General features: G+C 46.0%; 1 protein-coding gene and 1 non-coding gene across 2 annotated transcripts in view; both read right to left on the reverse strand.

The window, feature by feature from the left end:
• Positions 1-17,665, reverse strand: part of ARHGAP31 (Rho GTPase activating protein 31) — a 96,270-nt gene extending 78,605 nt beyond the window's left edge. The window contains exon 1 of the mRNA XM_031455321.2: positions 16,802-17,665. Coding sequence (XP_031311181.1) covers positions 16,802-16,901 — 100 coding nt within the window. The 5' untranslated portion in view covers positions 16,902-17,665. The remainder of the gene's footprint in view (positions 1-16,801) is intronic.
• Positions 17,666-19,800: 2,135 nt separating this feature from the next.
• On the reverse strand, positions 19,801-19,873 carry TRNAG-ACC (transfer RNA glycine (anticodon ACC)). The gene has a single exon. It is a non-coding gene; the product is annotated as a tRNA-Gly (tRNA).
• Positions 19,874-21,171: the final 1,298 nt, after the last annotated feature.

Here is a 21,171-nt window from a genome sequence, read left to right on the forward strand (position 1 = left end):
ACCTTAATCTGGCTAGTTCATCTGAGAGTGACCTGTTTTCTGTAACCATGTTCTGAGGGGACAACTTTGTAAAGTCAGGTGGCAATCTCATCTTTTTTCAAAATAGGAATTCGCAACTGGGTCTAGGCTCTGTATAGATGAGGGCCTCACACAGGAGAGCAAGCTGCAGATGACAAAAGATGTCTGATGGAAACAAAATCAAAGAAAACTGGAATAATTTAGAAGGTATGCTTTTAGAAAGATGAAAATACCTTATAGTTTTTTCAAAGTATAAACAATCTACATGCCCATCATTAAAAAAAAAAATCTGTCAACACAGCAAAGAATGCAGAAGAAAGAGAAAAAGATCCATCCGAAGAAAGCCACTATTAATGTTTTGAGCATATTCCTCCAGAATTTGTCTTACATTTATAGTTACCAAAGTGGAATTATGTATACTTTATGTACTCTTCTGTAAACTTTTTTACTTAACTATTTTTAGACATCTTTCTGTGTCAGTAAATAGATGTCATCCTTTCAACCAGTTATGTAATAAAGGATATTTTCCTCAAGCTGTGAGGTAGTCTGATGAATCCCCCTTCTCTCCTAAAGGCATCATCATCTGAGCCTCTTCTCCCATCTCAGGGATCCCTGATGCTGGGTGGTTCTGAGAAACACACTAACCCATGATTTCTGGTCCACATCAGTAAGCAGCCAGAAAACATCACTGGGCCAGCTGCACCTTCTCGGGTAAGTGGAACCTCTAGGGCTCCAGGTTCTCATGTGTTAAATGAGAGGTTTGGATAGTGATTTCCCAAGAGTCTTTCAACTTGAACATGACATAGCTTCTGGTTCACTTATCTCTGTTTGCCTCAGTACAGGACGATTCAGGCCCTAAGTGAACAAGGCATCACGGGAGCCCCAGCTGTGCACCTGCACGACAACATATTGAAAGGCCCTGAAGAACCTCTACTAGGAGCCATGGCTGAAGCTGGCAGGGCTTGGGGAGGCACAAGGGTGTGTGTGGGTCACGTAAGGGAAACAGCTGTCCTGATTTCCCTCCAATATGGCAGCAGGTGATGTCTACAAGGAGGCATCAGATCCACAGCGTATCAGTAAATAGAGTCTTTGGGGCCATTCAGTCCTTTCCGAGCACCAGTGTCCAAACTTGCAGGATAATTACGATATTCATTTTCCATTTTAAAGGCCCTTCTGCATATATTATCTCATCTAATTCTCATTCTTGTCTTTTAGATGAGGAAATTGAGATTCAGAACGTGATGACTTCCCCCAAAACCAGGTGACAATTATTTGCCAAATGAAGCCTCAGCCCTAAGCTCCACCAGTGCTTCACCAGAGCTTGACCACCTCCTCAGTCTTTGCATTGATACACAGAACACATGACAGATGCACACATATGTGCAAAATAGTCCTGCAGAACATACCCTCCACCCGACCCTGCCACCCTACAGACCCAAGACAGGTGCCCTCCCCTGGAGCCATCCACTCACTCAACACATATTTATGAGCACTATGCTAGGTGCCAGTGGTAAAATGATGAAGCAGGAGACATGGTTGCTATCTCACAGAGCTGACCCGGGGTCATCTAGAGTCTAGAAAGAGGCAGGGATAGTGTTGGGGGTGAGAGCGGTAGTGTTGGGGCAGCCCAGGGTACAATGGGATCAGAAAGGAAGAGCACCAACCCTTTCTCAGAGGGGTCAGGGGAGGCATCCTGGAGGACGAGACATCCAAGCTGAGACACCAAAGATGGGCTGGAGTTGGCAAGATTGAGGTAGAGCTAGAAAGAAAGCCAGGGAGAGCATTCTACCCAGAGGGTGGGTCAATGCACAAGCACTTGGAGGCAGGAGGAGCACAGGTACTTCTGATGCCCCATGAGAAGTACAGTGTGGCCAGGGGCCCTGCGCAGGTGGGGAGCTGGTGTCCATGGAGGCCGCAGAGGACACAGGTGTCTGAGTGTGATGGGCTGCTAAACCTTGCTGGTAGTATAGAGTTGATGTTTGTCTCAAGGGCATCGGGAAGCCACAGAAGGGTTTAGTGAGTGATGCTGGTGACAAGCTGTCATCAGGACAGTCTCCTTTTGTCCACTGTGAGAATCTGTGGTCATAATTAATTTCAGTCCTACTTTAAGATACATCTGGCTTTAGTTTCTGCAAAAATATAGATGATCGACTTCAGGATACTTTTCCCATTTAGGCTGCCACCTCCGTTTCACCTGCTTCGGCCCCTTTCCTGGGTCTCTGTGGCCTGTGCCAGGTTGGCTCTGATGACCAGAGCACTGTGATCAAGATGCCTTGGATAGGCCAGCAAACAGCTTCTCACTGTCCCCTGCTCCCAGCCTTAACCTTCGCCTGGGGCTTGGACTCCAAGCTGACAGAATATGGACTGACCAACCAATATCCCTCAGGAGTACTGGAAAGCAAGTTTAAGGTATAATTAGAAGTGTGTGAACTCTACTGTCATTATAAGCAGAGGGAAGCGGTATTAATATTCAATAAGTTATGGGTAATAGAAATTGTCAGTGAAAAGGATGCACGGCCCATACAACATATTCAATAAAAACTAAATCAACCGGTCAGGATTTAGACAATAAGAGAAAGCTTCTAGGAACTCATAAAAAGAGAAAGATTTCTATATAAAGAAATGTAAATAAATTATGGTAAGTTATAAAAAGTACATATATTTGCTTGTACATGCAAAGTGTATGGAACGATTTCCAAGAAAATTAACACTAGTTGCTTCTTGGGTGAGGACAGGAATAGGAAGGATTTGTTGCTATACCCTTTAAATCCTTTTACCTTTTGAACCACAGGAATGTGACACCTGACCTTAAAAAATAAAATTAACTTTAAACACCATCCATTCAGCAGAATCCCAAGCAGTGATTAAAAGAGCGAGATCGAGCTATAATTACAAAAATGGATAGTTCTCCAAGATCTACTGGTATTTAGAACAGCATATTTCAGGACATGTATATGTTGTAACTTTATCTTTGTGGGAGGAAAAAACAAAGACAATCATTCAATGAGTGTATTTCTCAGTATGTACACAGAGAAAGGGTTCTGTGCTGTTTGATACAGTAGTCATGAGCCTCATGTGGCTATGTAAATTTAAATTAATTAAAATTTTAAGTTCAGTTCCTCAGTAGCACTAGCCACATTCAGTACTAACAGCCAGATGGGGCCAGTGGCTGCCACAGCGTACAGTGCAGAGCAAGCAACTTTCCCTCAGGGAGCAGATTCTCTGGGGCAGAACTGGTCTGGATGAATCCAGCCCAGACTCTGAACTGACCATGGGACTGCAAGGATGTGGGAAGGGACTCTGTACTTCATGAATCTCTGTAATGTTTGATTTTTTTTTTATAATTGCTTTTATAATTTCACAAGAGAAGAGGATGGCTTGCACCTGTGGCAGGTACACATTCCTCATTAAAAATGGCAACCTGCACTTTTTTCATGACTCCGGCCATTCCGCTCAAGAGCTAAGAGATGTGGAGCACTGCTAGGGGGGTTACCTGGGGAGGGGGTGATAAAGCTAGATGCCCACGGTCCAGAGCGAACACAAGTCTGGGAGGACCCCTCAGGCATGGGCCGGCTATCCCACCAGTCTCACCACCCTCTGGGCCTCTGCTTTTCAGTCACAAGGCACAAAATCAGCTTGAGCGCCTGCCAGCTGGAGAAGCAAGTATTTTTAGTTCTTGGAGTTCTGGAATCTGGCAAGGGTGAGGCGGGCACTGCACAGGGAGGCCCACCTACAAGGGACCCTGAGGTCTCCTCCGAGACGGGGACCTAGGCGGGTTGGGGAGGACACCGCTCTGAGGGGGTGACGGCCTTCTCAGAGTGGAATGGGAGCATCCAGGGCCAATCTCAAGGGGGCACCTGGGAGGAGAACCGGCCAGACGATAGAGCTGGTGTCTGCTCTGTGGTTCCTTAAACTGCGGGAGTGACAAGGATGAAGCGAAGCTGGAGGACAAAGAGATTGGATGGAATAGGAGTGTGACCAGGAGGCAGGTGAGAAGGAATGTTATAAACATTTTCACCTCAAATAAAACTTGGATTTGAATGTTAAACATCACTCTGGTTATCATCCACTAGACAGAGAGAAATGAAACTTCCTAAGGTGGAAAATAAATACATGAAACAAACTCTGAAACTCTGAGTTACAGCTGCTGGGGGCACCTCATTTTCCCTCCACCTGGATGAAGTTTATGCCTAAACTGGGGTCCAGTTTTTTTCTCAAGAGCAACAGCAGAAACAGCAAAAAGGACACAGTCGCTTTAAATGTGGCTCGAGATTCTTCTTCCCCTCTCAATCTGAATGTAAACTAGCACATTTGTCTTCATCACTCTTTCTTCCCTGGAAGATTTAAACTGGTCACTGAATAAGCCATTTGTTCCTACAAATCTCCTCCAGGCAGGTAGGTGACTCAAGCTTCAAACTTGTTCTCTTTTGTCTTCTTTTGAGAATGTTGGTCCTGCCACAGTATTTTTGCACCTCAACACCTTTGTTTGTATTGTTCCCTCTGTCTGGAATATCTTCCCTTCAGGCAGAGACTATTCAGATTCCACTCCTCTTCAAAGATCTAGCTCCTCCGAGTCAGAATTGATGACATCCACTTCCTCCTGTGGTTTGTAAGGCTCAGTGGAAGATGTGTCCACCTCCTGCGCGGGATGATGAGCCCCCACAGGGACAGACAGTGCCTGTTCATCCCTGTGTCCCAGCTGACCCCACGCCCAGTGCATAGTAAGTGCTTAGTGAATGTCCATCTCTTCCTCCCTCCCACAACCACCACCCTGTTCCCTTCATTCACACTACTAATAGCTATTGAGCCAACCATGTTCTGTGGGGAAAACAGACTATGGTAGGTTGAGTAACGGTGCCCCAAAGAAATCCATGTCCTGATTCCTGGGATCTGTGAATGTTGCCTCATATAGATAAAGGGGTTTTTGCAGATGTGATCAAGCTAAGGATCTTGAGATGAGTTTATTTTGGATTATCTGATGTAATCACCAGATCTTTATGAGAGAAAGGCAGGAGATCAGACAGAAGTCCATGTGAGGATGGAGCAGACAGAGCAAAAGCAATGGGATGAGGGGCCAGGAGCCAAGAGACAAGGGCAGCCTCTAAAAGCAGGAAAAGGCAAAGAAATGCATTCTTCCCAGGAGTGTCCAGAAAGGAACCAGTGCCCGCAGACATGTAACATGCAGATAAACAGACAACGGTCAGTCTTCAAGGAGCTCATTTTCTCTCTACTCAAGGAAGGAGACAATTTAGGAAACTATGACAGTGGTTGGAGGTCAGAGGTAATGAAGGTCCAAACTTCACCATCCTGATCACCTTCCTAAAGATACTTCTATGTGTAAGCTTCCATCTTCAAACAGAGCACTGAGAAATGGACACAGACGCCCTATTTGATTCGACCTGTGAAGAGGGCAGCGTGGACCCCTCAATCCACACACTCTGCAGTCATAGAACCTAAGATGGAGCCAGGTATACCTCACTCAGTCAGCTGTCAAAATGCAGTGTGGGGCAAAGCAACAGGCACATGTGGAATGTCCTGTGGGGCCACTGAAACCCGGCCTTACACTGGTCCATCAGCGACAGAGCCAGGCTCATCTTCCAGATTCATAACTCTCCTGAAACACAGATGGAAACTAGACAGTTGGCTGGGTGTCACTATGATGATTGCCTCTTGCCATAACCCATATCCCTCATTTCATTTCTTTTCAGATTTGTTAAGTAGTTTTCTGTTTCTGGTTATTAAAGAAATGTAAAATTTAGAAAGTTTACCAAATTCCCACCCCAGAAATATTTATCAACAGATAAGGATCTTAAAACTAGCATTTTTATTCATTCAACCGAAGGAAACAAATAATTACGTCTCTGTCTATCTATCTATCTATTTTTTTAAGTAGAAGCCCTTAGGGATACATGGGAGCCCTGGAATATATGTTCTCAGCTCTCTCAACTTCCTCGACTGTAGCATTACTCAGGAACCACATTCTGAGTAATGAGGCTGAAACAGGATAAGCTTTCCAATCACCAAGGAAATAATAACCACAGTTAACACTTACAGAAGGTTAACTAAATTCCAGGCAGTACACTAGTTTATTTAATCCTTATAAGGACCCTGTGTGATAGGCACTATTATTCTTACAATTCCCAATTTATAGATGAAGGAACTGAGGCACAGAGAGGTTTGGTATCTCATCCACGGTCACAAAGCTAGCACGTGGTAGAGCTGGGGTCTGAACCAAGGCAGACTATCAGCACACAAGCCACACACTAACCACCTTGCTACATGCACTGCTTCTCAGAGAGGTGAACTGATTTCACTAATCTGCATCTATTAAGGCAAGAAAGCAAACTAACAGACTTTATGAAGATTCTTTTTTGAAAATAAGGATTGGAACAAAGGGACTTCATGAAAAATTCAAGGAATCAAGACACCCCATTCCCATACTAACTTGAAAAGAGTTTTTCCTCAATTTAAATAGTCAAAATACATGTTCACTGTTGAAATTTTGAGCAATATAAAAAATATAATGAAAAAAGAAAATCACGTGCTTTCACTTAGCTGCTTCGTTTTACAAGCTAGTCAAAGTGAGATCAGTAGGCCAAACACATCACAGTCACCTGGAGTTCATCTTCGAAAATGCGGATTCCTGGGCCCCACCTCAGACCCACAAAAGCAGAGAGACTGGCCTTAGAACACTGGTCTACAGTGGCACTTCAAGGCTTGCAGCCCTGTAAACTGTAGAAACTCATTCAGTGGGATCATGTTTTCTCCACAGACCCAGATCCTTACAGGACCTACGCAAATGCCCACTTGAAACACTTATCAGAAGTCCACTTTGTTTCGAGGAGTCCAAAATGGAATTTAAGGAGAACTTCTAATACTCCTTATTGTGTACTAATAGTGTACTAAAATTTAACCAATATTTTTTAAATTTTGAAATTAAATTTTAAATTAAATTACGTTTTAAAAATAAATACATTTTTAGTCATCCTTATGCCCAGTCATCCTTATGCCCATTGCCTGAGGCTTAAAAAGAGAGGTTCAGAATTTTTGCACCCAGAAATCAAAACTCATACTCCCCCCTCCCACCCACCCCCAGAACAGCACCCCCTTTCCTTTCTGAAACCAAGTTGTCTTTAGGGGCAGTAAGAAAAAAAAGGAACTGAGGAAACCTAGTCTCGTCTGAGAGTCAGGCTTGGGTGAGGGCAAACAGGTAACTTGATGGGTATATTTTCCTGAGCTTCAGCTGCAGGCTCTGTGCCCAGGGTCCAAACAGCTCTAAGGCAGCCCCTGAGAGCCCCCAAGCTGGGTTTGTGTCCTCAGCCCTGAACCCGATACAGAGCCCTGCATGGAGCTTTGCTTCTCCAGAAAGCAAAATGGCTTCTCCCCATTCACACCAGGCTCATACTCTACTATCAGCCAAACAAAGGATTTTCCAAATATGGACCCAAGAAAGCATGTGCACTTTGAAGGCCACAATGAAGCTTAAATAGCTAAAACTTATTAAAAAAAAAAAAAAAGCCAACAATGGACGCCAAAAAGCGTGAGTCCTTAAAGAACAGAACAGCAAGACAAAAGCCAGAAAGAGGAACAAAAATATGCATTGTAGGGGAGGGGCAAGCAGGGAGGTGCAGATTTATATGGAAGAGTTGACATCATTGTTTCCCAATAATACTCAGCGTGCAGGAAACAGATGGGAAAGCAGCGGTGGAAGGGGCTACTTATGGTAACAGGGCATGCGCTCTGTTTAGAATCCTGCCATTTGGAAACGAAATGTTTGACTTTGAAAAACTGAGGATGGGAACTCCATTGCCAGAAGTTTTGTTAAAGTCGAACTAAATCCTACTGAACTTACCACCTTGGCACAATGCATGGTTACATGGAGCTCTGCATATCAGACCCTGTTTTACTGTCAGCATAACTGCAGCTCTTTGGGTCCAGGGGACACAAAGCTGCATGAGGGGAATCCTTAATGTCAGGCAGATGTGGTTTGAGGCCTTGTTCTCCCAACTCCTAGCTGCGTGATGTTAAGCAAGTTGCTTAACCTCTCTGAGTTAGTCTTCATATATAAAATGGGGGGCAAAACAGAACTTTCCACACACAGTGGGGAGAAGTTGAGGTCACACATTTATACTGCACTGTTAGATTTAATCAAGAAACAATCAGGGTGGTCAGTTAACATCACTTCTTAAAGTTCTACCTTTTAACAGAAACTTCCATTCCCCTGCCTTTGGACAGGACAAGGCATAGCCAAGCTAACTGCCATCTTGCTGTGATCAGGTACAGTGCCTTCTCCTGAGGGTAGGATCAGCCTCCTGCCATTGAAGACAGCTTCTGTCAGCCGGCCAGGGTACCCGCCTCCAAGCCTGGCCATTGTAAGTCACTCTCAGCCAACTTTCCCACAGTTTAAGCATCTTCTTCCCCAGGGCGCAAGAAGGCGTGACCAATTACAAGTATCAGGCAAAACCATGTGGTTTCCTGTCTGCAAAAACCAACCACCCCATCTCTCCATATCTCCGTCATTCCTCACGAGTCAGATGATAGTTATCATTTCATTGACTTTTCCCTCTTACAAAGAACCCACTCTGATATTTCTCTTTCACTTGGCTACCTCACATGTTAACATCCCCCACTTGCCCTCTCTAGAACCCTCATTACATTCTTGGTACTCTTCTAGTTGTTTCCCGTCTTATGCAACCCCACTAGGTTGAGAGCCTCCTGTAAGCCCAAGAGTGTCTAGCACATTAGGATCCCACTAAATGTTTGTTGCATTGAATTGAAAGCCCCATACAAGACGGTTTCTGAACAAAAATATGAAAAGAGCCAGGGAAAGAAATATGCATAATTATACAAATTAGCTAAATTCACAAAGGGTATAGATTTATTTACAGTTTGTCAGACTCCTACTTTATGTGTTGAACTGTTTTCTGCTGTCTGTAATAGCAAGAGCTGGTATATGTTGCTTTTTGAGACGGTGACATTCACCCCTCTCCCTCTGGGGGGTGGTGAGGAGGGGCCCCCAGAGGCATTCTGGGCCAGCATCAGGCCATGGGCGGGGCACCGGGGCCTGGAATGTATCAGCCAAGCTTGAACTAGAACAAAGAGTGCCTGAGACTCGATCCCAGAAACTCAGTTGGTTCTAGGGCCCCGCCAAGAATGTGGTTCATACCAAGGAGTGACTGGGAGGCACTGGGAAAAGGCAGTGTTTCTGGGGCATCCTGTGAAAAGTCGGGGTCGGTTTCTATCTGGGAGTAGTTAATGTGCCCTTGTGAGGAACCTTGAACAATCTTGGATTCCTGATATTCCAGCACATCAGCAACATCCCAGGCCCTGAGCTTCCTAGAAGGGTTCAAAGTCTGGCTTCTTGAGGAGGAAATAGGGTGGATCATCACCGGCTGTGTGTTGGCGGTGGGGCTCTCCCTGAGAGGCCAGTGAGCTACCAATTTGCGTGAGCTGCCACCTGCCTTCAGCAGAGCTCACCATCCACTTGCAAACACAAAGCCAGTGAGAAAACAGACTAACAGGTAGAACGAAGACCAAATGGGGTGCCTCTGACTCTAAGGAAGGGGCCGTTCCAAGAGGGAAGAAGGGTTGTGGCTACAGTGGTCAGGGAGGTGCTAGGAGGGAAAGGTGGGGTCTAGCTGGACTTGAAGCTGGTAGGTAGGTTTAGAGTAAGTGTGTGTGAAAGGCGCTTGGCAGAGGGTGAGGTGCTGTTACTATCACCATTCCTGATCTAGGCTGGGGGAAGTACAATGCAAAGGGAGAAAAAGCCACTTTTTGCAGGTTTGTTCTTTTTTTCTTGACAAAACTGTAACATAAATGCCAAATTATGAAATATGCTATTTTGGGAGATTGTGTTCGTGCCTAAGACCATGGCCTTGGGAGTCAGATGGATCTGGATTTAAATCCTGCCTTTCTTATCTCTGTAATCTTGACAAGTGAGTTAACCTCTTGGATCTGAGTTTGCTCCTCTGTAAAAATGGGGGGAAATGCCCAATTCTTACGGATTTCAAAACCATTACTTTGTATGTGTAAAGTGACTGGCACATAGTAAGCAATCAGTGCAGACTGTAACTCTGCTAATGAAAATAACAATCAGGTGTGATCTGGGGCTCAGCCTTCATTTCTGGGGCCTTTCTCTGCTTCCAAGGGGCTGCCCCTCCCTCTTTCTTAAGCCATCCAGCAGCCTAATGCAACCATCTTCCTCCATCAAAAGTTGCTCTTAAAAAAGACCTAGTACTAGTATCTATTCTCTTCTGAACTGAAGTCAGCATGTTTCCTCAGGGGTTCTTTATTTTGAGCCTTACCTAAAATTGCACCCTGAGGGGAAGGTGTGTGTGGGGGTGCTCTCTAGACTTCTGGAGTTCCCTCAGGCGGGGGCCCCACGTCAGTCAGGACAATACTTTGAGGGCAGAACACCAAAACCGGTTAAACTGTAGCGTGACATTTATGTTGGGACATTTTTGCTGTAAGCAAAAAGAAAATTAATTTGAAGAATGACAATATGTGCGGAAATGCCATCTTGCCTTAAATGCATGGCAAGCAATGAGCGAAGAAGAAAACACAACAGAAGACCAAAAAAGCGAGTAGCTCCATGTTCCTGGGGCTCAAGACTGGTGTGAAGGAACCAACAGAGGAAGTGGAGTTCTGAGGCCCAGAGCGCAGAGGCCAGGACGGTGTGTGTGTGTGAGCAGGGTTGGGGCAGCTCACACTGACTGGCCTGTTCTGGAGGAAATGAGCACCAGGGAGCCCCAAGCAGGAGGGTCGAGCTCTACTTTGTTCCAAAAGTTCTGAGCTACAATAACTAATGGATGAGGGCTGGAGGCACTTCGTAACCCCTGACTGAGTCCTGGACCTCCCAGCCCCGTCCTCCTCTCCCATCCTCCACCACAGAACCCCTGCAACTTTCTGCATTGTGGTGACCCCCGGGGACAAACCTTCACAACTGCCTTGGTCAGTCAGCCTCTGGAATTTAGAATGTGTTCTCCCCTCTTCCTCAACCCCACAGAGAAAGGTTTCCAGGCTAGCCCACAGATGCCTAACAGGCTGAGGGGGGAAATAAAAAGAAGGCATCAAAACCCACCACTCCAATGGCAGTGGGGAGCTTACCCAGCACTTACAGCCTTGTCTACGCGAAAACCGCTTCCTAGTTTCAACATGTTTCCCTCCGCCCCAGCAGATGGTCCGCTGGGCTCCAGGGCAGGTCTGGGGTGGCAGAGGCAAGGGCTTCCTTAGGTATCCCAACACCTGGGTCTCCAGAGGCTGGAAGGCATCTGTGTGGCTGCCAGTGGGGGTGGTAGGGCTGGAGGCAGGGCGAGGCCACACCTGTGGTCAGGGGGCTCTGGGCAGAGATCTGGAGAGGGAGGGGTGCAGGTAGGTGGAATAGCCATGTCCATCCTCCCGGGGGTGGGGTGGGGTGCTGTTTTCCACATCCAGACCACACAGAGGAAGTTACAGTTCTGCTTCATGCCATCTGTCACTCTGCCCAGGTTTAAAGCCTTAATTCTCCTCTTTTAGTCTTCCTGTTTCACTGTGGGAGTCCCGATTCGAGAATGCCCCTCTAAACTCAAGCCCATGAGGGGATTATTTGATCTCCACTAACTCCACCTCCAGGACCTGACTTCTCTTTCAGTTTCTCAGATCTTTCTGAGGGCCCTTTAGTTTCAGGTAACATCTTGCTCTCCCACCACTAAATACTGCTGGTCCACTCCCCAGTGGCTCTGGGAAATCCCTGTGGGAACCCTCCATTCAGTGGGACAACTAGTGTGCTTCCTCCCTCTTGGTGACTGATTAGCCCATCTGACCATATCATTTCCCGGTTTCATTGCAGCCCTCATCCACTCAGTCACAGATAGTGTGTGGTTATGCGGAGCAAGTCCAGGGTGTTATGATGAGAGCTACATGCACAGCTGACCCTATGCATGCCCTCTGCTTAGTGCTTTGCCCATTGTAACTCATTTCTCTCCACATCAGTCCTCTAATCCCCATTTCACAAGTGAGGAAACTGAGACCCAGGGAGGTAAGTAACTTGCTCCAGGGTCACTCAGCTGGGAACAAAGTTAGGATTCTACCCCAGGCAGAAGGCTTCCAGAATTCCTAATGGGAGCCTTCAGCGTGGGGCACCTGACTTGGGAGGATCGGGGAAGGCTTCTAGAAGCAGCTGAGACCCAAAGCATGAAAAGTTAGCTCGGGAAGTGGTGATAAGCAGGTGCCAGGCAAGATGCTGGGAAGAAAACAACCAAGCCAAAGGGAATATGCCTGCCTTGATTCTCCATTCAGTGTTAAATCTTCTCTTGAACAGAAAAATGTTCACCTTCCTTGCTGAGACTTTGCTCCTATCTGTGTTTGGGTTTCTTATCTACTGAATTGAAGATAAAAAACTTTCCTATTTTCTCCTTTGGTTATGACGGCAAACTTCAAAGCTTAATTGAGCTATTGGTTTCTGAAAGTTTGTTCACATCCCTTAGACTGTAGATTTTTTTAAAAATTTGAAACATAAATGTTCTCATGGTGTCTCCACTCCCAAATTTTTTAAAAAGTTATTTATTTTTATTTTCTTAATTTTTTGCAGGGGGAGGTAATTAGGTTTATTTATTTTTAAAGGAGGTACTGGGGATTGAACCCACGACTTTGTGCATGGTAGACATGCACTCTACCACTGACCTATACCCTCCTTCAAGACTAAATTTCTTGAGTCTGGATGCCTGTTTCTCTCCCAAAGCACCTTATACATGTTTGTTAAATCAGTGAACAAAGTGAGAAAATGATTCAGCCTCAGAAATGTAGAACAGCTACAAGTTCCCTTTATCTTATCCTGGCTCTTTGGAATACTGGGGCCCTTTTACTCTCATCAAGCTTAAAATTATATTTTGCAATGGCTCTTTATTTATTTCTTATGAACCTCTGTAATCCCTCAAATCAAATACATATATATAGTTTTTTCTCTTCAACCTGATAAGAACTAGGAAAAAAAAAACTTCAGGAATCATGTTCTTGTCAAACATTCAGAGGATACATTCTGAATAGTCAAGGTTGCTTATCCGAGGAAAATGATCTGTAACCCCCTGCACCATAAGCAATGGTTCTCATCTCTGCCTGTATATCAGAATCATCTAGGAAGCTTTTAAAACATACCCATGCCTGGGCACCAAGAGATTCTGATTTAATCGTTCTGAGAGGGGGCCTGGACATCAGTGTTTTTTTAAAGCTCCCGAGGTGATTCTATTGGGCCGCCATGATGGCAAATCACCACGTTGACACTTGTTACCAGGGAGTGAGTAAAATGGCCGAGATTATTGGGAAGTGAGAGGACATCCTCAGCTCTTAGAGTGGGACCAGCATAGCGGCAGAAGATGGCCTTCCTGTAATGCTCTCTTACTGGGCCCTTGACTCCTGGCCCCAGCATTTCCAAGCACTGTGGGAAGACCCAGAGCACTTGGCTCAGAGGGGAGAGGTAGGAAATGCTCACGGCTGCACTGTGGCCTCACAGAGCTTCACCCATGGCCTCCCAACCACAGGCATCAAAATGATGTGGTTTTCATTACATAGCTGCAAGCAAGGGTCTTCGTATCAGTGGTCAAAAAGAAGAAAAAGAAAAGTGTACTATTTTCAGCATCAGCAGTGAGAAAGGGATGCTCTTCTCCCTCTATTACAGACAGGAAGAGAAAGTTATCTGGTTCCGAAGGGAGAGCTGAGGGTTGGGGCAGCAGCCACTGTGCTGGAGGGGAAGTGAGAGAAATACTGGCCAAGTTGGCCAGAAGCAATTTCATGCCATTCTCGGATGATCTCACCAGGCTGGAGAAGTGGTCAAAAAAAACAAAAGGGGGAAATTGGCCCTTCACATCAGCCCCATGTGCAGCTGGGTACAATCAACAGCAGGGTCTGAATGTGGCATCCATTTGGATGCAACTGTATACAGGATTTGTGTGTGTGTGTGTATAAGGGAAAGGTTTCTGGTTTTCATCAGTTTCCTAAAGATCAAGGATGACAACTGGCCCTGAGCAACGTCTGCTTTAAGCTGAACACCTATTTGTCACCTGCATACCCTGCCCCATCAGATCTGTCCAACCAAAGGCAGCAGGGCTGGGCTACAGCAAATTACAGATGTGGATGACATTCATCTTCTGTGCTCAGTCCAAGGGTGCAGCTTCCCCATGTTCAGGTGGCCTGAGCTCAGCTGTCACCAGCTTTGTCCTGCACCCCAGCTCAGGGCTTTCCCTCCCTCCCAAGCACCAGAGTTCTCTTGGCTTCCCCACATCTCTGTTCTTTCCTTCTGCCCTTGTGCTCTTAGACCTGAATCCATTTTTCTCTGTCTCTACCCAGGTCTATCATTCTATCCTTGACCTCCAAAGATGAGTAACTGTGATGTCAGCCTGGTGAGGCCCTCTCTAGCCTTCTGGATCCTAGTTACCACACTGACTTGTCACCCTTAGGATTCTGGGCTGAACTTTCAAGATGGTGGGCAAAGGGGCACTGCCCAGGTCAGCTTTTCCTCCCTGGGGGCAGAGTCCAGGCCTCCTCTATTAACTGATACATGTTTCAGAAAGTCCACAAGGAGGACACATTGTTTTAGAGAAAACCATTGGCACTGACTATTTATTGATGCTACACTATAACAAAAATGAGACAACCACCTAACTAGTTTTAGATGTGAGAAAAAAGAAATCCCAATTATTCTTATTTATGTAAGCTGCTTATCATGCGTGGCTAATTCCCACATGGCACAATAATGGTGTATGGATGATTGAGTGGGTCAGTTTCCTTCTGTTTCACAGCAGAACTTTACGCAGGTATGTCAGTCTTGAAAGTTTGCTGATCCTGGGGCAGGGCTCTCTGCTTTCAATTTAGGGGGAAAAAATCATTAGAGGAGAATGTTGGCCTAGACAAGGAAGCCAGAGAGGGGAGAGAGGAGCCTAGGGTGCCAGAGCCCTCTGCATCCTCCATGATTGATGGTATGACCTTAGGCAGGTCAATTTACCACTGTGCACTCACCAACCCTACCCTCCCTCCCAGGGCAGGGAGCACTGGGAATTGGTTTTCAATTTTTTTGTTTGTTTGTTTAAGCAGTAGCCCCTTTTCTTTTTATTCCAACTGAAACATACGTGAAAACCTCAAATATAAAGCAGGTGAAAGAGGAACTGTCTAAGGCTGCCTTTGAGGTGTCTTCATAGAACCCTGCGATTCCTGGCTCATCCTATGATCTGTGACGTGGTAAGAATAGGGCAGGACTGAGCAGCAGCTCGATGCAACTCTCAGCTTTGGAGTGAGAGCCCAGAGCAGCACCCACATGGTGGAACGTGGTATCTGCGAGCATTAAGTGAACCTGGACTTAACATGAAGGCCCTCTGCAAAAACAGGCAGAGGTCAACATTTCATTCTGAACTTCTGGGGGTAGTGGTTAAGATGCACATTTGGAGTTCTCTCACACTCAAAACAACTCAATCCAAGCAATGTTATTTCAAGATTTCCATTTCCAGATTGTTGGAGAGGATTAAATGAATTGATTCAGTTGTGTCCCAATTTCAAAAGAGGCAGTTTCAAAACCTGTGGTCCCCCAGCTGTAAGATACTAAGCTATTTGTCCGAATGACACGGCAGACTGAACTCAAGACTACCGCAGGAATATCACACCACTGCAAATTACTAGGTGGTGCTAAGTCTTTAAAAAAAAAAAAAAAGAAATAGAAACAAAAGCATTGCTCTGTTTTTGAGATGCACATTTGATATGAGCTAATCAAATCATTTTTGAGATAACTTTCCTGGAGGCAGAATTATTCTGCACAGTTAAACAGCCCTTCATTTCCCCCCTTTGTTGCATCTCTCTATGTATAAACACAGGGCCCATATAGTGGACTTATTTCTCTCTCACTGAAGTTTCTGAAGACAAGGCCTTTTTGTCATGGGTAAGTGCAGGCCAGTCAACCTTACAAAAGGAGTCATTTAATGCTCAATTTCCCCAACATCCCTATGAGTAAAAACATCTAACCTCAGATGCTGTTATTGTATTCTGGACTATTTTCTTTCACCCTCCCCCAACAAATGTTTAAATTGTCTCTTCTCCTCAGGATCCCCGCCCCACCAATCTGACCTTGAAAACCAAGAGGCTCTCCTGTTCTTTTACTTATCCTAAACTATTTTAAAATCAAGGCCCTCTGACCTTTTTACAACACTCTTCTGGTCTGACACACCAAATGCTAATTTGAAAGCCAAGAGGAGGTAAAGGGTCTGAGGGGGTGGGAAGGGGAGAGAGGGAGGTACTATATATTTGGCATCAGTTCAGAAATTCAGAAAATGTTTGTGCAACCACTCCCCCGGCCAGGATCCACCGCACCCCCTGCCTTCCAGCACATTAATAAAAAAAGATGTGAGCGGATGAAATTGGACAGCCCGGGAGGGACACCTAAGGCGGTCATAATTATGTACCCAGAGAAGCCCACTGAACACCATCCCACAAGTCCAGCCCTCCTCCTTCCCTTCCGATGTCCGAAGTTCTGGATCAGTACCTCTCGAGCCTCCACCCCCACCCCCCAGAGGCAGCCCGTTAAACTTGAAGCAGCACCGCCCATTAACGGCTTGTGTGACACAAACGGAAGGACTGACACAACCTCTGCACGTCGGGGTGGCAGCGCTATGCACCTTAAGAATCTTGTATGTTCTTTTAAAAAAAAAGTACAACGGCGCACAGGCCTGGATTACATTAACTTGTGAATTGAATATAGCACACCCTAGGAGAGTCCCTCTCTCTCTAAAACAAAAAGACGGGGGTGGGGGAGGCGAAGGCACTTTACCATCCTGTCCTGAGCTTTCCAGATATTCCGTCAGGTCACAGCCAAAGGCGCTGGCGGCTCCCTTTCGTTTCAGCTTCTGCTTGGCACCCTTGTTCTTCATGAGTTAGTCCCGAAGAGGTTGCCCCTCCGTCTCTCCCTCCCCTCTGCTTGGCACCGCGCCTACGATGGTCTCCGGGGGGCTTAGATCAGCGGCTGCGGCGCGGCGCTGGGGGGCCGCATGGGCGTCCGGAAGAGCCTGGGCCCGGGGCGGCGCGCATGGACCCCGCGGGGCGCAGAGCCCGGCGCGGGCGGGGAGCCTGAAATCCACGGCGCGCTCCTCCAGGGCCGCGGTGCCGCAGGCCGTGCGGAGCTGGCAGCCGCGGGCCGGCTCGCTGGGAGTGTCACTTCCTCACTTGGAGTCCCAGGGACTTTCACAGGCTCCCGCGGTGTCTTCGGGTCTTTCCCTCCGCTTCGGAGAGAGGGCGAGCTCTCCGGTCCGCCTTCTGGAAGCCCGGGAGTGGCGGAGGGCGCGGGGAAGCCGGCGGCGGCGGCGAGGGGCGCGGAGACAGACGGGGGGGCTGCCGTGGGTCCTCTGCCCCGCGCGCGGTCTTGCCTTCAGACGGCTTCGGTGGAACGAAAAACAAGCATCCTGTCTCTCTCGCCCGCCCTCACGCCTTCCTTTTTTTCCTGTCTTACAAATCCTAGGATCATCCAGCTCAGGAAATGCTGGAAGGAAGTTAGCTAGGGAGGGGGGCGGAGGGTGGAAATTTTTGGCAGCTCTGAGCTCGTGTGTGTATGGAGCTGGAGGAAGTAGGTGGGTGGGTTGAGGAGTACGGGGTGGGGGAGAGAACGCGCTCTTCGGGGAGCTGGTCTGCGACTCTAGAGATAACTGGGCAGCTCGGGAGGAAATCGCCGCTCTCCTATGAGCACCCGCCGCCCGAGCCGCCTGCTTCCTGCCCCACCGACGGCTCTTTGAAGACGGCGGGAGGAGGCGCGCTGGCTTTCTGGACGGAGGGGGCTAGGTGGACTGAAAAAAATGTCCTGCCTTTTTTTATCTTCGTTGTCACCCTCTCTTTGACACTTTCTATTTCGGTGCCCGCCTTCTCCTACACCAACACTTAAAGAGTAAGGACAGAAACAAAGACAGGGATTTCAGCAGAGAAACCAGACCGGGAGCGGTTTTCCGCCGGCCACTCCCATCCTCCTCTCGGCGTCCAGGTACCCCCAGCCCTGCTAACTCCCCTCCCAAGCTGAGGGAGGGATGGAGGCAGCCGCTGTGTAACCAGTGTTCATGAAAGCAGACTTCTGGTTGAAGTACACTCAAGTTTGCTAAATGGAAATTATTTGGGGGTGGGGGAATCCAGGATTTAAGATGACTCTAATATTCTAACACCGTGTGGAGAAAGCAGTCTCCCAGGATGTTTCGTAATGTATCAAGTTTTCAGGAGGGCATGTTTTATCTTCTCCAGTTAGATTTGAAATTCCTTGACTTTTGTGTACTCAGCACACAGTAAGCACTCAGATCCTTGTGATTTAACCATTTGAGGATTATTAAACTTCCTGTAGAAATTCAAATCCAAATATAGGCTTGAAGGGTAGGGACGTTCATATAGTTCAGAATGCTGGGAAAAGCTTTAGGTACAGTATTTTAGATACAGTCTTTCATTTTTCTATGTATCACCAAGACAGTTTATGAACTTTGACCCTTGACCTACTCTCTTTGTCAGAGCTCACAATTGAGAGCCTGCCTGCCAAATCTGGACCACAGATGTGTTTGGTTTAGCACATGCCATGCTTGAAAAATTTTTTAAATTAATTGCCAACATTAAAGAGTTAACATTTATCACATAAGAGATCTAGATTTCTGGCTTCTCTTGCAAAATGGATGATCTGGTAATACCAAAGGTACATTCCCACATGGCAAGCACTGCTGATGCCAAGTTGTAGCAGCCCCCCATGGAGGCTCCACCCTCTTAAGAGAGATGAGTCCTCCAGTTCGCAGCCCCCACTGCCTCTTATCCCCCCTTTGCTCCTGCCTGGCCTCTGGATCCACTGGAGTTTGCAGCCCAAGCTCTGTGTATGGTCTCTCCTTCCTTCTATTTTCCATCTGTCTCTCCATGACACCAGCATTGCCCCAGTCATCTTGGCGAGACGTCTTCAAGTAACCACTGACTCATTTCTCTCTTTCCACCCACACTTCCAGCCTAATCCCGCCCAGACCGATGAGTCCTTCAAAATGCCTGTCCTCTGGGCTTCTTCCTTCCAGGTCCATTCAGTGAGGACCATTCACTCCTAAGTTATTAGAATCACTCCTAGTGGGGTTTGCTGGGTCCTGGCTCTTCCTACTTCATCCTATGCACTAAAGGACTTGTTGAATCTTCCTGAAGTATTGCTATTGTTATTTGCCTGCTTTGCTCAAAATCCATCAATGATTACCTGTTTTCTAATGCCAGGATAGCAATTTCTAAGCATCTTATAAGCTACTTGGAGAATATTTGATAGCACTTTTTAGTATAATGGCTTGTTCCTTTATTTATAGAGAAGCATCTCCACATAAGACTATAATTATTACTGTTAACATTTGTTTAGGAGTTTACTGTAGCAAAGACTTTCATGTTCATTATTTCATCTGACCTACAGTGGATTTCATCATTTTGGCAGCAGAGAGGCTGAAAGGTTGTTCTTTTCCTAGACCCAGGCCCCCAGGCACAAATTATGGATAAATTGTCAAGCCCTGTGAATTACCTTTCTAAAGCTTTAAAAACATTCTTTAAAATTTTTGTGTTGAAGTAATGTAAGCTTATAAAAATTTGCAAAAAAAAATCAAAGAATTTACCCTTCATCCAGCTTTCCCAAATATTAATATCTTATATAACCACTGTGCAATTATCAAAGTAAGGAAATGTATATTGATACAATATTAGCGAATCAACAGACAGTATTCAAATATTTATTTTTAATTGCATTAATTAAAAAAATTTTTTTTTTTTGTGGGGGGTTATTGGGTTTATTTATTTTAATGGAGGTACTGGGGATTGAACCCAGGACCTCGTGCATGGTAAGCACACACTCTACCCCTGAGCTATACCCTCCCCCTATATAAATTTTTCATCGGATATAGTCTTTCTCACAATAAAGTTCACAGGTTAAATAAACAGTAATTTACAAGTAATTCTCAAAATCTTCAGATTATAACATTAGCTATGTACCAGATGCCCCAATTATCATCAAACCCAGCAGGTGTAGGTTGTCACAGTACAAGGCTGCCTAGATGAACCATAAAGCAGGTAACTGACATAGCCCCAGGACTCTTCTGTGCTTTACTGAGGATTTCCCAAAGGGACTCCATAATCATAGAATTTTTATTCTAGGACAGCCTGAGACCCTTCTGCCCCTGCTTCATGATAAGCTGAGTTCAAGCTATTTAAGGTTCAGAGTCAATGTAATACTGAACACTGGACAAGGCGTCCATTATGCCTGGCTGATTGAACAAACCCTGTCTGAAATGGGGACATGGTAGCTCCTTGTCTCTACTTGATAGCTCTCAATTATCTACACCTTATGTTGGGAAGAACTCTCAGTTTATCAAGCTGGATAATGAAGCTGCAAAGCTGTATGGTGGCGGCCTGACCCAGGGAGCAGGAAAGCTGTCCTCTCCCATTTGCTCCCTACCCCCTCTCATTGCTGAGGAAGCCCCGTGTTAGGTGCCAAACTCAAATCTAGCCATTTTTGGGGACACTCTCTATTTTTCTTTCTCCTCCCTTCTTGCCATTTTTCTTTTTCTCCTCGCTTACTCTAAGATGTGTACCTTTTTCTGAGCCTGCGGAAGGAAGTCAGATTTGGGTCTCAATGGACTTTTCCCTTGGGCTGAGGATTTCCCAGGAAGGAGGTTACATGGAGACAGTGTAGGAATGTTAACAGGATGACTAATAAACTATTTGGTGACAGTATAAATTATGCCTTAGGAGATTATCACGATGTAAAAAGCACTTCGCTCACATGGAGCTCCCACAGAAGAATTCTGTCCTGGCCTAGGATGTATCTTACCTGCAATTGTTTAAGACTGATGACTGTCAAAGGGTGCCATCTGCTTCCTTCACTCACCAAGGCTGGTAGCAATCTTCTCTGCTGTAAAAACTTATTTTATTTACACTCACTCTCAGTGAGTACTGGGAGATTTAATGTCACCTGTGAATTAGCCTTTTCTTTTACCAGTTTGCCCATCAAACTAGAGTTAGAAATCAGCAGTTTTAGAGTTCTCCCTCCTCTTCTCATGCCCAACGAATTAAATACTCTTACATGATTCCTTATCCTTGGACTGTGATGAATATGTTCTGAATTCTTTGTTCTGGATACGAGTGTTAGCTCCTCCTCCTGTTGGGTACATTTTC

This window comes from Camelus dromedarius, chromosome 2 (assembly GCF_036321535.1).
Source record: "Camelus dromedarius isolate mCamDro1 chromosome 2, mCamDro1.pat, whole genome shotgun sequence".
Lineage (NCBI taxonomy): Eukaryota > Metazoa > Chordata > Mammalia > Artiodactyla > Camelidae > Camelus > Camelus dromedarius.